This window comes from Carcharhinus amblyrhynchos, chromosome 8 (genome assembly GCF_965287045.1).
Source record: "Carcharhinus amblyrhynchos chromosome 8, sCarAmb.v2.hapA, whole genome shotgun sequence".
NCBI classification, from domain to species: Eukaryota; Metazoa; Chordata; class Chondrichthyes; order Carcharhiniformes; family Carcharhinidae; genus Carcharhinus; species Carcharhinus amblyrhynchos.
Genome location: NC_137331.1, coordinates 110,185,271 through 110,200,928, shown reverse-complemented (window position 1 = coordinate 110,200,928; position 15,658 = coordinate 110,185,271). Strand labels below are relative to the sequence as shown.

The following is a 15,658-nucleotide window of genomic DNA, read 5'->3' as shown; positions in this document are numbered from 1 at the left end:
ATCTATTTCTTATTTTGTATTAGTGTCACGAGTAAGACACACATTAACACTACAATGAAGTTACTGTGAAAATCCCTTAGTTGCCACACTCCAGCACCTGTTCGGGTACACTGAGGGAGAATTTAGCATGACCAAGCACCCAACCAACATGTTTTTCGGACTAAAATCCTGCAGTGCAGGAGGAAGCTGTTTGGCTCATCGAGTCTGCATCAACCACAATCCCACGCATGCCCTATTCTCATAACCCCGTGCATTTACACTAGCTAGTCCCCCTGACACTAAGGGGCAACTTAGCATGGCCAATCTACCTAACCTGCACTGGGGGAGGAAACCTAAGCAGCCAAAGAAAGCCCACACAGAGACGGGGAGGATGTGCGGGCAGCAACCCGAGCCGGGAATTGAACCCGTGTCCCTGGTGCTGTGAGACAGCAGTGCTAACCACTGTGCCAACATGCAATCCAATAAGACCACTGATCACTCAACTAGAGCTGGGGCTTCAAACAACACTCTTAATCTGAATTCAGAAAGAGCTGAAGTAGATTGGAGGCAACACGGGGCAAACGCATTTGAGCAGGTGGTTGAATTAACCGTGCATTTGAAGTGAACCTTTGGCCTTGACTTGGACCTTCAGCTGTGAGCAACACAAATGTCTTTGTTTAAAGAGATCACTTGGTGATGAGCCAGCTGCAGGACAGGGGCTCCTCGCAAGGCAGTGGATACAGATTAATTAGCTACCTGTTGCACCAGTGCCAGGCCAACTCTCACATTTCTGTGCAAAAAGCAGGAACGTGATCCCAATTCAAAGCCTGAGAAAATAACAGCGCGCCTCTCCCCCGCAACTAGACGTGCTCGCCACCATGTCACCTCTGACTAATCGACTTACAAGCAAATGTAAGTTCGGCAATTAGGGTGAGAGACAGTAATAAACAGTAATAGTCGTCTCTCCTCCCACACATGCCCTCAAGTCAGCCATAGACATTTAAAAATCTCAGATTCTTTTGTACAGTCAGAAAAGAAATCACTTCTCGGCTGCAGTGAGTGGGAATGTTGACAATGAATGCAAAAAGATTTCCTTTGGTCATTGTCACTAATGAAATTGTAAATACATTCAAAAGACGGCCAGCTACTAGGTTCCTATTGACAGCGCCTGAGGAAATCATCTTGCGTCCATCTCCAGCGCCGCTGTTACTTCCTTTCACCTTTTGCACTCCAGGACAAGAAATCAAAGTACGGATTGAGGTTTCAGAGGGAGGTCCTTTCCACCTGAATCCTGGGTTTGCACCTGTTCAGTATTTCCCGTCTTATTTGACTTTTTGTGTGTATTTTCTGCTTTGTGAGGCGAGAGGAGATGTCAGTGACTGATGATTTCATATCGCCACAGTTAACACAGTGGCACAGCGGTTAGCATTGCTGCCTCGCAGTGCCAGAGAACCTGGATTCGATTCCCAGCTTGGGTCAGTGTCTGTGCAGAGTCTGCACGTTCTCCCCCGTATCTGCGTGGGTTTTCTCCGGGTGCTCCGGTTTCCTCCCACAGTCCAAAAGATGTGCTGGTTAGGCACAGTGGCCATGCTAAGTTCTCCCTCAGTGTACCCGAACAGGTGCTGGAGTGTGGCGACTCAGGGATTTTCACAGTAATTTCATTGCAGTGTTAATGTAAGCCCACTTGCAACACTAATGCATAAACAAACCTTATAAACAGTATTGAGCATTCCAAGTTCAGGTGAAACGCAACCAGATCACAGAATCCCTACAGTGCAGAAGGATGCCAGTCGGCCCATTGAGTCTACATTGACCCCAATCCCAGCCAGGCCTTATCCCTGTAACACCACCCCCCCCCGCCATATTAACCGTTTTAATCCCTCTGATACTAGGGGCAATTTAGTACAGCCAAACCATCTAACCCACACATCTTTGGGCTTTGGGAGGGAACTGGAGCACCCAGAGGAAAGCCATGCAGATACGGGGAGAACATGCAGACTCCGCAGAGACAGTGACACGAGGCTGGAATCGAACCCTTGTCCCTGGCGCTGTGAGATAGTAGTGCTAGCCACCGTGCCGGCCATACAGATGCAAAACAAAGTACCCAAACGTTGTAGCCCTACCCCAGCCCGAGGACAGCACCCTGTAATGCCACAGTAACATTTCCCCGCTTCTCTCACCAAACACCTTTCAGTCTTATTGCAGTAGGGGTGATTAAAAACCAAAAATACTGGAAAAGCCCAGCAAATCAGGCAACATCAGTGGAGGCAGCAAAACAGTATTAGTGTTTTGGGTGGATGACCTTCTATCAGAACTGTTAACGTGGACTTTGGGGTGGCACGGTGGCATAGTGGTTAGCACGGCTGCCTCACAGCACCAGGGACCTGGGTTCGATACCTGGCTTGGGTCACTGTCTGTGCGAAGCCTGCACTTCCTCCCTGTGTCTGCATGTATTTCCTCCAGGCGCTCCGGTTTCCTTCCACAGTCCCAAAGAAGTGCAGCTTAGGTTGGTTGACCATACTAAATTGCCCCTTAATGTCAGGGAATTAGCAGGGTAAATGTGCGGGGTTACAAGAATTGGGGTTAGGTGGGATTGTGGAGACTTGCTGGGCCAAATGGCCTCCTTCTGTATTGTAGATATTCTATGATCCTCTCTCACTCCCTCTCCACAATCACTGTCTGACCAACTGAGTATTTCTAAGATTTTCTGTTCTTACGCCAGATTGCTTTATCAAATTATGGATGCTGCTTTGTATTTCCGCCCATGTTCACAGAAACTGGATTGAGACTGATGTGGAAATGCCGGCATTGGACTGGGAAGGGCCTAATAAGAAGTCTCACAACACCAGGTTAAAGTCCAACGGGTTTATTTGGAATCAGGAGCTTTCAGAGCATGCTCCTTCATCAGGTGAAACGGGAAGCATCAAACGCACCTGATGAAGGAACAGCACTCCAAAAGCTCCTGGTTCCAAATAAACCTGTTGGACTTTAACCAGGATTAAGATTGTCTCAGTTTATTTCACATCAGGCTACACTGCCGCGAGTTTATGTGGACTTTAATTCCACTGCTATTCAGCAAAGGGGTATTGTCTAATCTATTGGACCGCCCAATTTTGGGCTGGCACTGGGCCAGAATTGTTCAGCTCTGATGAATTCTTATGTATACTACGAATTAATTGATTATTGTTGCAAGGAGGGAACTTTTTTGTTGAAGCTTTTTGCCTTGCACTCATCAGGACATTCGCAAGAATACGACATAATAAAATTCAACAAATTTATACTGAATGAGAAGAGACTGCTGAGTGGTTGGCAAGTGGCATGTAGTTGAGATATTTCCATGGAGAATGCACTAGTTGAAGGTGACTGATAATTAACTGCCAAGCACTGTATGAAATTTAAATCAGCCAGCTTGACCCCAATTGTCAAGGCATCACTCTGGGGAATGATCCAGTGAATGGCTGTCAATTATTTTGTTTAGCTGAAAGCAGGCACAATGTGTGTACATATTCTTTCTGTCTGCAAAGAACAGGGCCCTTGGACTTGAAAATATTCTCTCCTACATTTGCTACTGCATTTCTGTGTCTCTAATAATGTAAACTAACTCAAAAGAAAAATTTAACAATTAGGAACATACCTTAGCAAATCTAAAGTACAGTAATAGCAATTTTCAAAGTTGGACGTTATTGTGTTTGCCATTAATCACCATCAAACAAGCAGACAAAAATAAATGCAAATGCCTGAGGACAATGAAGTAAAGTGGGCCAAATTTCTGTAATGTTCTTCAAGGGAATTCTCTGAGTACTTGTCGTATTTTATTCAATTTATAACTGTCTTAGAATTCAGATAGCCAGATATCACATGTTTTTTTAAAAAATTGTTAGGGAAATTCAAAGAATTCAGTACTTTAATCTGTACTGAGAACCAAATGTAGTGAGGCTCAGAATAATGAGATGTTGCAGTTGTGGAAATGCCTCTTGTTACAAGAGCAGCAAATATGCCATAATAGTTAATGTGCCTAATGTGGCGGGGTCACTATCGAACACATTTGTCAGGAATGTAATGGAATATTCTCCATTGCCTGGATGCGTGTAGCTCCAATAACATTCATGAAGCTCGTCACCATCAGGAAAAAGCTGCTGCTTGATTGGCACCTCATCCACCTCCTGAAACATCCACTCCCTCCACAGCTGGCACACAGTAGCCAATTTTTTTACATCAGACTCCTATTTATTGACTACAGCACAGTCTTGAACGCCATTATTTCTACAAAACTCAAATCCCACCTCTGTGACCTAGACCTCAGCTCCTCCCTCTATATCTGGATTCTAGATTTCCTAACCCAAAAACCGCAATCAAATAAGATAGGCAACAACACCTTGTCCACGATTATCCTCAACATCGATGCCCTACAGCACCTACTATACTCCTTATACACTGTGTGGCCAAATTCCCTCTGCAACTCAATTTTCAAGTTTGCTGACGACACCACCGTAGTGGGTCGAATCTCAAACAACAACAAGGCAGATTACAGGAATGAGATAGAGAATCTGGGGAACTGGTGCAACAACAATAATCTCTCCCTCAATGTGAACAAATTGAAGGATATTGTCATTGACTTCAGGAAGCATAATAGAGAACATGCCCCCCACCACCTGCCTACATCAATGGAGTTGAAGTAGAAAGGGTCGAGAGCTTCAAGTTTTTAGGTATCCAGATCACCAACAACCTGTCCTGGTCCTTCCACGCCAACAGTATAGTTAAAAAAGCCCACAAATACCTCTACTTGCTCAGAAGGCTAAGGAAATTTGGCATGTCAGCTATGACCTTTACAGATGCACCATAGAAAGCATCCTTAGTGGTTATATCACAGCTTGGTATGGCTCCTGCTCTGCCCAAGACTGCAAGAAACTACAAAGTGTTGTAAACGGAGCCCAGTCCATCACGCAAACCAACCTCACATCAATTGACTCTGTCAACATTCTGTCTGCTTCAGAAAAGCAGCCAGCATAATCAACGGCCCCACGCACCCAGGACATTCTCTCTCCCACCTTCTTCCGTTGGGAAAAAGTTACAAAAGTCTGAGGACACATACCAACCAATTTAATGTTGGCAAGTGTGAGGTCCACTTTGGTAGGAAGAATGGTAGGAAGGACTATTACTTACGTGGCGAAAAACTGCAGCAGGCGACGGTGCAGAGGGACCTCGGGGTCCTTGTGCATGAATCGCAAAAACCCAGCTTGCAGGTGCAGCAGGTGGTCAGGAAGGCGAATGGGATGCTGGCCTTCATAGCGAGGGGGATTGAATATAAAAGTAGGGAGGTCTTGCTGCAGCTGTATAGGGCATTGGTGAGGCCGCAGCTGGAGTACTGTGTGCAGTTTTGGGCGCCGCACCTGCGCAAGGATATTTTGGCCCTGGAGGGAGTGCAGAGGAGGTTTACTAGGCTGATACCGGAGTTGAGGGGATTGAGCTATGAGGAGAGGCTGAATAAACTAGGCTTGTACTCGTTAGAGTTTAGAAGAATGAGGGGAGATCTCATTGAGACGTATAAGATGATGAATGGGATGGATAGGATAGAGGTGGAGAGACTCTTCCCGCTCAAAAAAGACAGTAGGACTAGGGGGCACAGCCTCAAGATAAAGGGGAGGCGGTTTAGAACGGAGTTGAGGAGGAACTTCTTCACTCAAAGGGTGGTGAATCTCTGGAATTCTCTGCCCGTTGAAGTGGTGGAGGCTGCCTCGCTAAATATTTTTAAGAAGCGGGTTGATGGGTTTTTGATAAGAGAAGGGATTAAGGGTTATGGGGAGAGGGCGGGAAAGTGGAACTGAGCCACGACAGATCAGCCATGATCTTATTGAATGGCGGGGCAGGCTCGAAGGGCTAGATGGCCTACTCCTGCTCCTATTTCTTATGTTCTTATGTTCTTATAAGAACAGCTTCTTCCCTGCTGCCGTCAGGCTTTTGAGTGGACCTATCTTGCATTAAGTTTTCAACACCTTAGCTATGACCGTGACACGACATTCTGCACCCTCTCCTTTCCTTCTGTATGAATGATATGCTTTGCCTGTATAGCACGCAAGAAACAATACTTTTCACTGTATAGTAATACATGTGACAATAATAAATGATATCAAATCAAATGAGTGCAAGCTATCCCCTGGTGTCTCACCTAAGTGGCCATTCTTTCTGGGGAGGCAACCTGAAATCTGCACGGTTTATTTGGTCGCGCTCCACAATGGACAGTATGTTTACCAACTGACACATAGCAATTCTCATTTCCAGCCAAACACTGAATGATGCACTTTAGAAGATAATTACTGGCAGATGTGACTGGTAGCATACTGACATTGTTCTTGCAATGTCACATACTGTTGTTGACTATCCTGGAAACATACTCGGCAAAGAGAGAGAGACTCTGGTAGATGCCAAAAAGCCTTTAAATATTTTGAAGAGGGTTCATTCTCTGCAAAACGATAGCATTTTGAACAGATTCCCCAACCCTGATCTATTGCACAACCGCTATAAATTAAGCCACGTTGTTTCTGTTACAGTAGTTCCACTGCCTAACTTCATTCGGATCTTGTAATTTAGCAGATGTCAGATTGGAATCAGTACAGGAGGATTTGGAAAGGCTGAAAGTGCCTCTCGGTGCTCAAAGGGTTCGAACTGCCTGGGGAATAGAAACAGAGAGCTCTGTGCCAAAAAACAGGAAAGCGCTCAGCTGCTGACTCAAACTTTGCACACGATAAAACAATGCTAGGCCCTGACCATTACTGACTGACATTGTAATCATGAAAGGAAGTCAGGCTGGTAACACAATGAAAGATACACAAAGGGAATAGCTGACCCCTGGGCACTGGTGTATTTTAGGTTAGTGGCTGCGATAGGGTTGATTTTGGTGAAAGCTCTGGGTGCGGTGGCCCGGTCTCTCAGGCTTGGACCGAAGCCATAAGCTGGCATGTTGGTCAGTATGTGACTTTTCATTGAGAGCTCGGGTTTCAATAATACTTTGCTCCCTTGGATAGGTTTTTGCTATTTAATTGGAACTAAAGACGTGGGATCTAACCCCAGTTTGGAGTGTGATGGTAGATAGAGGCAGGCAGGCAATAAAATGCTTTCAGATCCATTGAGTATTTTTTCTACAGCCTGTGTTAAGCAAAAGACATATGTAGGCATTTAACGTTCACTTACATTGAATGCCATGCCTTCCAGAGCACTACCCGTAACCTCTTAACCACATTGTGATTGTTAAGACACCTGCTGTCATGCTTGTATCAATGCAGCAACTATTTTCTGCTTTATTTGAAAGGGGGAGGCTGTCTAGTGATTGTTAAAGTGAAAAGATAGGGCTCAAAATGGATACTTATCTATATAACCGTTTTATTCTTTTGTTTGTCTTGCAAAAATGGTAAATTGTCATCGAATAAAGCTTTCGAATGACAATGTGTAATGCCATGATCAATCAGTGAATTCCATCAGTTAATTTGGTGACATCTTGTGGATGATATCTATTATGGTGAAGTGAGCGTATAGCTGTTTTTTTCCACAGATTGAAATCGTTCAGGAAATCAGTTTTCTACTGTCAGGCAACAAGAAGCCAGAAGACCATTAATCAAGGGCAGTAATGTGGGAATATGTTTTTCCACACCTTCCTTCCTTTAATTTTCCAATCTGTTCCAGATATACCTTTCCATTTTACACACAAAGGTTAAGCTATTTCATCTGCTCTGTGTAATGCCTTTGTTGATAGGACTACAAAAGATTGTGAACGTAGCCCAGTCCATCACGCAAATCAGTCTCCCATCCACTGATTCCATCTACATTTCCCGCTGCCCCAGAAAAGCAGCTAGCATAATTAAGGACCCCACGAACAACGGACATTGTCTCTTCCACCTTTTCCATCGGGAAAAAGATACAAAAGCTTGAGGACACATACCAACTGACTCAAGAACAGCTTTTTCCCTGCTGCCATCAGACTTTTGAAAGGACGTACTTTATATAAAACTGATCTTTCTCTATACCCTAGCTCTGACTGTAACACTACATTCTGCACCCTCTCCTTTCCTTCTCCCCTAGATACTCTATGAATGGTATGCTTTGTCTGTAGAGTGCACAAGACACAATACTTTTCACAGTATACTAATACATGTGACAATAATAAATCAAATCTAGAAAGGAATAATGGGAATTTGAGGATACACCGCTGATGTGAGGCAACAATGATCCTATCATGTATTCAGCTAATCTTTTGTTTCACCCTTCATATGGCAATGCTGTATTCTGTACCCTCAATGGCAGCACAGTGGCACAGTGGTTATGCTGTCTCACAGCGCCAAGGACCTGGTTTCAATTCCTGGCTTGGGTCACTTTCTGTGCGGAGTCGGCACATTCGCCCCATGTCTGCGTGGGTTTCCTCCGAGTGCTCCAGTTTCCATCCACAGTCTGAAAGTGGTTAGGTGCACTGGCCATGATCAGTGTACCCGAACAGGCACTGGTGTGGCAACTGGGAAATTTTCACAGTAATTTCATTGCAGTGTTAATATAAGGCTTCTTGTGACACTACTAAATAAATTTTAAGATTTAAACTTAAAACGCTTTCCCTTTGCCCGTATGTACTCTATGAATGGTATGCTATGTCTGTATAGGGCGCAAGAAACAATACTTTTCACTGTGTCCCATTGCATGTGACAATAATAAATCAAATCAAAGATTCACTTGCACAGATTGGGCCCCCTTGTGCCACTACTGTCAGTACGTGTTTGCACTGTTTTTTTGACACTTTGTTGCCCAGTCTTCACTGAGATTTTCAATTCCTTAACATTATCCAGTCTGGCATTTGGATTTTTTCAGAGATGCCTGTACTATATAACTGATATAGAAACAAGCAAGCAGCTGGCGGGTACTATCACCACCCACTCTCTGTTTCAGCAACCACTGCATTCCCCAGTCCAATCTTTCCTCATCTAACACCATGTTAGCTGGACACACATGTTATTCCGACAGGAGTGAGGGCAAGTGGGTAAGGGTAAACATCCTGGAGAATATTTGATTCCACCAGCAACTATTCGACAGGCTCAGGGCAACCCACGGTGAATTGTGAAGTTGTATCTTGTCTTTTGAGCAAAGCAAGCTAAGGAGCTTCTAGAAATTGCTGCGAGGGAGCTTTAGGGCTGTTGGGAGAGATGAGGGCAGCAGGATTATTTTGGAGTTGTTATATAAGGAAGTCAACAGAGACATGATGGTGCAAATGGGCTCTATCTGCACTGTAACTTCATAAATAAAATACAATTACAGTGTGATCTTACAGCGATTGTCAAGAAACTGTCTTTGCAATTAAAGATGGCTTTCTGATTAGCTAATAGCAACATGTAAAAGCCAAATGGTTTTACCTGGGCCAGCTTCGTTTTGGGCATGGGCACATCAATCCAATGAAACTCCATCCTATTTTTCTCTATTCTATTCATGGGATATGGTTGTCGCTGGCTAGGCCAGCAATTATTGTCCATCACAAATTTCCCTCAAGAAGGTGCAAGTGAGTCACCTTCTTGAACTGCTATAGTCCTTGTGGTATAGGTGCATCCACAGTGCTGTGAGGGAAGAAGTTCCAGGATTTTGACCCAGCAACTGTGAAGGAATGGTGATATATTTCTGAATCAGGATGTGGTGTAAGTTGGAGGAGAGCTTTGAGGTGGCAGTGTTCCCATCCATCTCCCACCCTTGTCCCTCTCGGTGATAGAGGTCGTTGCTTTGCTGTCAAAAGATTTGTGGTTTAACCCCAAAGTTCTCTGAGAAAGGGTCAAACAAAAAGATACCACAGACAAAGTACAACATCTGCCCATTTAGCATGGCTAATGCATTTCTCATTCACCTCACTGATTAAGGTTTCCATTGCATTGGTCAATCTTGAGTCAGGTCTACCTGATTGTGTAATTCAATATAACTCATGATTGTAACATATGACTGCACCCTCTCCTCTCCCCTATGTACTCTACAAACAAAATGTTTTAGCTGTATAGTGCGCAAGAAACAATGCTTTCACAGTATCCCAATACACGTGACAATAATAAATCAAATCAAATAGCTTATTTATTAGTGTCACAAGCCAGCTTACATAACACTGCAATGAAGTTACTGTGAACATTTCCAAGTCGCCACATTTGGGTGCCTGTTCGGGTACACTGAGGGAGAATTAGCACAGCCAATGCACCTAACCAGCGTGTCTTTCGGACTGTGGGAGGAAACTGGAGCACCCAGAGGAAACCTACACAGATATGGGGAGAACATGCAGACTCTGCACAGTGATCCAAGCTGGGAATTGAACCCAGGTCCCTGGAGCTGTAAGGCAGCAGTGCTAACCACTGTGCCACCGTGCTGCCCATTAGACCAGACCAGCTTGGTCTCAATCTGGCTCCCTCACAATCAAGGGCAGTTATGTGAGAAAATGCCACCCTTCCCCCCCCACCCCCCATCCCCTCCACATCTAGATGTCAAGACACGCAGCTTTAGGTTCAATTTCAAACTGCTTGGGTGGGAGAGAAATTTAATTCTGCTGTGAAGTGGGCTGAGAAATTGCATCTCTGGGGAAATTGAGTTTGCAGTCGGTTGAGCTGAATTGAGGGGGTTACCGGGAACCGAGCTCTGAAGTTGCACTTGGTATTGAGGGTAGGGTACGGGATGTCTCTCTCCCTGGGCTGTGAGAGAGGTGTGGGTGCTAAGTCGCCTGCTCCCCCTATGAATGAAACGCTGGACCAGGGCTGCAAAATTCAGCTGCTTTGATCCAGCCGCACCCCTGAATAGCCGCACAGCAGGCTGATTCTTCCATCAAGTGCGTGAGTTTGAGGATGGGGTAAAAACTGAAAGAGGTTTGTGAAGTTTCCTCAGAATGAGATCGGCCGACCTTCATTCAGAAGAGTTAAAGAACACTTGTCACTCTCTGTATTCCACCCCGACTGGAATAAAACTAAATCATTGTGTGTGTGTGTGTTTTTTTGTGTTTTAGTTCCTGGTTTAGTTCCTATATCTGTCTCTGTGCGTAATCCCTCTCGTCTGATGTATCCACCCCTAGATGTTGGATAGATAGCCAGCAAAAAATGATTCTAAAAACTCTGGATTCTGAATTCATTTGCAGTGGGATATTGCAATGCTGTTTCAGGACACAGCAGACGGCAATGATCACCTCTAAACGATTCTTTGTTTCACCATTTAGATCAGGCCACCAGGGCTTCACATAGAGATATTACTCAGAAAGCACACAGCAGAGTGACAGCTCTGGACACATTAACCGGCGGCACCTGTGGGAAGTGGATGCGTGCTGGAGCAGGGAAAAGCGGAATGCGTCCCGCTATTTGCACGCCTGTTTTTTTTTCCCACAGTGCTGGGGAGACTCCCCGTGTACAGCTAGAGCACAGCTCCTCGCTGCAACAGCACACAAACCTCCCGGTCCACATCCCAGTCCTGATGTGGAGATGCCGGCGTTGGACTGGGGTAAACACAGTAAGAAGCCTCACAACACCAGGTTAAAGTCCAACAGGTGTATTTGTGGCGTTTACTATCAAATAAACCTGTTGGACTTTAACCTGGTGTTGTGAGACTTCTTACTGTTGTCAGCCAGCCTTTCCAGTACTGTCTGAAACTGCCCTTGTGCAACTCCAGTACCAGCCCTTGTCCCAGTCCACAGTAAGCCCTTCTGTGTTATTTAACAGCATTGACAAGCACTATTATCCAGCGCTGTTCAAATTTGACCAAGTTACTTTCAAATTTCCATTTAATATTCGCTATATTTTGTCTTTTCCGCCCCTGTTTAATTCATCTGCCTCCTTTCGCTTCGACTGGAAGTGGTCTCCAATCTTCAACACAATTTCCAATATAATCTATCCTGGAATTTCAGATCCCAGATTTTTCCCTCCAGTTTTGGGGATCCCGGCTTTTCCCACAAAGGAAGTTTGATTTCCCACTTTCCCGAGCAGTTCCTCCGGGATCCTCCGTATCTAAGATTGCCAGAGTGCTACAGGTGCTAGATATACAGATAACCTGGCTCATTCAGAGAGAGAGAGACGGAAATCTCAGTGTGCAGGGGGTGGGGAGGGGAAAGAGACAGAGGAGAATGGCACAGGGTGAATTACTCATTCGGAAAGCTGGGGCACACACACTGGGCCGAATGGCCTCCTGCCGTTCTATGATCTCGCAACATGTTAAAATGATCTCATGTTCCTGGTTTCCACTACCCTGCCTGAACCCTTTAACAATGAGAGTGGGGGGAATTTTCCGACCACTGCTCTCAATTACCGTCCCCTCCCCATCCCTACCGTTTAGTTTGAAGGTATATTTTGAATTTCACATTGTTAATTATCTGATAAAGCTCCATTGCCTTCTCGACACTGTTTAGCACCGTCTCTCAGATATCAGCCTACCACATTGTCCAAAGATCTTCAATGTTTGAATATCACCCCTTGTGTCTTTAAGCAGCTGGGTTCAGTGTTCAGTGTATATGTGGGTGTGTACATGTGTGCGTGTGTGTACGTGAGTATATGTGATTGTTTACGTGAATGTGTGTGCATATGAGTGTGTGTGTATATGTTTGTATATGTATGCGTGTTTGTATACAAGAATATGTGTGTGTGAGGATTTGAATGCATGTATACGTTAGTGTGTGGGTGTGTGTGTATGTGCTTATGAATGTGTGCGAATATATGTGTATATGTTTGTGTATGTGTTTAGATATGTCTGTGTACGTATGTATATCAGTGGTGTATGTATGTGTATATGAATGTGCATGTCTGTGTCTCTATATCTGTGTATGTCTCTGTGTCTGTATCTTTGTGTGTGTATATATCAGTGTGTGTGTCTGTGTACATATATATCTGCGTGTGTCTCTCTGTGTACATATGTATATATCAGTGTATGTGTCTGTGTGTGTGTGTGTATGTGCTCTAACAAGTTTCTATGCAGTTTGAGGGTAACTTGCTCTCAGCGAGTTGCTGCTTTGGCAATGTATATATTTGGCAATATACCCCGCCACTCAGCGCCATTCTCAGTTATTCCTCCAAGTTCAGAGTGAGTTCACCCCACTTCCAGCAAATGTTCAGGACATTCACTCTGGGGGAGTGTGAAACGGCCGAGCGCTCTCCTCCCCGGCTGCTCCATCGCTTCACTCTGCCCAGCCAGCACCAAGTTTGACGAGCTTGCTGAAAACGGGCAGTGTGTGTCAGAGCTGTGAAAAGTTTACTTGTTTTCAGCCGAGCTCAGGCTCTGGAGACAGAGAGAGAGAGAGAGAGGAAGGGAGATAGAGAGCTGGGGGGGCCGGCAGAGCTGTCAGCAAACTGCAAGTGGGGCTTTTTAAACATTCCCTTTTTTTTCCACTGACTGAAACAGAAACCACCCAGAGACCCGGCTGTGGGGGTGGGCTTCCCTGCAACACAGAAAGTAACTCAGAATGCAGCAGTGTGAGAGCTCAGGAGCAGCTACAAGTTTGTAAATGTCCTTCTCAGACACACACAAACACACACACAGCTGGTTATAAACAGAGAGGGGGTGGGGGGGAGAGCCTCGCTCCATGCTCAGGCCTCACTCCACACCATCAGACAGACAGGAAACTGGAAATAATCTCAGTACAAAATAAACCCCCCCTCCTCCTCCTCCTCCGCCACTTCGCCAGGGTTACACGGAGCCCATCACTAAAATCCAACTCGACAGACTTGTCAGGAGGACAGTCCCGGACGCTGGGGAAAGTGGTGGTGGGGGAAGGAGGGGGGAATTTGGGGATCAGGCTGGGATTCAGATCTGAACTTTTAAAGGCTGAAGAGTCGGACTTGGGAATGTCAAAATAGAGAGGGGTGGGAGTTGAGGTCCCGGAACTGAAGCTGACTAATCGCAAAACTCAATCCCAAAACAAGGTCCCAGAGATAGCGGGAGGGGTGTCAGAGGCAGGGAAGGGGTCCCAAAGATAGAGAGGGGTCCCAGAGATTGAGAGGGGGTCCCGCAGATAGAACGCTCTTCCCAAAGTAAGTAGGGGTCCCAAAGATGGAGAGGGGGTCGCAGAGATAGAGAGGGGTGCCCGAGATAGGGAAGAGTCCGAGAGTTAGGAAGGGTTTTCTAATGATAGAGAGGGGGTCCCAAAGTAAGAGGGGGTCGCAGAGTTAGAGAGAGGTTCCCAAGGTAAAAGAGAGAGGGGGGGTGTCCCAGAGGTAAGGAGGGCGTCCAGAGATAAGAAGGGGGAGGGTCCCAGTGCTGGGCTGAGGGTGGGGACATAGGGAAAGGATTGGGGCTAGGCTGGGGCAGTGAGGAAGGGCTGGGGAAGGCTGAGGGTCTGGGGAAGGCTGGGGGTCTGGGGAAGGCTGAGGGTCTGGGGAAGGCTGGGGGTCTGGGGAAGGCTGGGGGTCTGGGGAAGGCTGGGGGTCTGGGGAAGGCTGAGGGTCTGGGGAAGGGCTGGGGGTCTGGGGAAGGCTGAGGGTGTGGGGAAGGGCTGGGGGTCTGGGGAAGGCTGGGGGTCTGGGGAAGGTCTGGGGGTCTGGGGAAGTGCTGGGGGTCTGGGGAAGGTTGGATGGCTGGGGAAGGGCTGGGGAAGGCTGAGGGTCTGGGGAAGTGCTGGGGGTCTGGGGAAGGCTGAGGGTCTGGGGAAGGGCTGGGGGAAGCTGGGGGTCTGGGGAAGGCTGGGAGTCTGGGGAAGGGCTGGGGAAGGCTGGGGGTCTGGGGAAGGGCTGGGGGAAGCTGGGGGTCTGGGGAAGGCTGGGCTTTGGGATGAGGAGCTGCTTTTGGACTCACACACTGAGCTTACCTGCTATGCTCTGTGCTGTGACTCTCTGGAGCAAGCTGAGTGCCAGCAGAGTGGAAGTTAGTAAGCTCTCCATGGCCAGGCTCTGCACTCTGATCCTGCAGCTGGATCTGCTGCTCCCTCTCCCCGGGAGAAAGTCCTCCTCTCCCCAACTCCAACCCTCTCGCCTTCAGCTGCTTTCCCTCCACTTCTGGTGACTTGCCTCTGACAGTCTGCCCAGGAAAGAGCTGACGTCGGGAATGCGCGTGCCCGCCTCCCAGCACGCGCGTCCCCGCGCTCCCCGGCGGCGCGCCTGGCAATGGCTCTCGGGGGCGCGCCGCTCTCTCTCTCTCTCTCGGTCCGCAAGCTGGGTAAGCAATGAGAGTGTCAGAGAGAGAGAGAGATAGGAGAGCGGGGAAAGAGAGAGAGATAGAGATCAGCCAGAGGGAGAAAGAGAGAAACCAGACAGACAGGGAGAGAGAGGGGAAAGAGAGAGAGAGACCAGCCAAAGGGAGAGAGAGAGGGGGTTAAGAGAGAGAGCAGTCAGAGAAAGAGTTACAGAGATAAGCGAAGGGATGGAGTGGGAAAGAGAGATAGAAGCCAGAGAGGGAGACAGGAGAAAGAGGGAAAGAGAAAGGGAGAGGCATAAGAGAAAGGGAGAGGAAAGAGGCAGAGAGAGAAACCGGACAAAGGGAGAGATAGATCAGCCAGGCAGAGAGAGAGAGAGAGAAAGAGGGAGAAAGAAAGGAAGAGGAAAAAAGAGGAGAGATAAACAGAAGAAAGACACAGAGAGAGACAGGGGAGAGATAGTTCATCCAGAGAGAGAGAGGAGGAAAGAGGGAGTGCAGAAAGAGGCAGACAGAAAGAGAGAGGAAAAAGGGAGACAGGGAGATAAACAGAAGAGGCAGAGAGAGAGAGAGAGACAAGAGAAAG

At 46.8% G+C, this 15,658-nt stretch overlaps 1 protein-coding gene across 7 annotated transcripts in view; it reads right to left on the bottom strand.

Annotated features, from left to right (window-relative positions):
- LOC145346831 (receptor-type tyrosine-protein phosphatase mu) overlaps positions 1–14,949 on the bottom strand; it is an 834,856-nt gene extending 819,907 nt beyond the window's left edge. For all 7 annotated transcript variants that reach the window (XM_080194637.1, XM_080194638.1, XM_080194639.1 and 4 more), the window contains exon 1: positions 14,750–14,949. In XM_080194637.1, coding sequence (XP_080050763.1) covers positions 14,750–14,822 — 73 coding nt within the window. In that variant the 5' untranslated portion in view covers positions 14,823–14,949. The remainder of the gene's footprint in view (positions 1–14,749) is intronic.
- Positions 14,950–15,658: the final 709 nt, after the last annotated feature.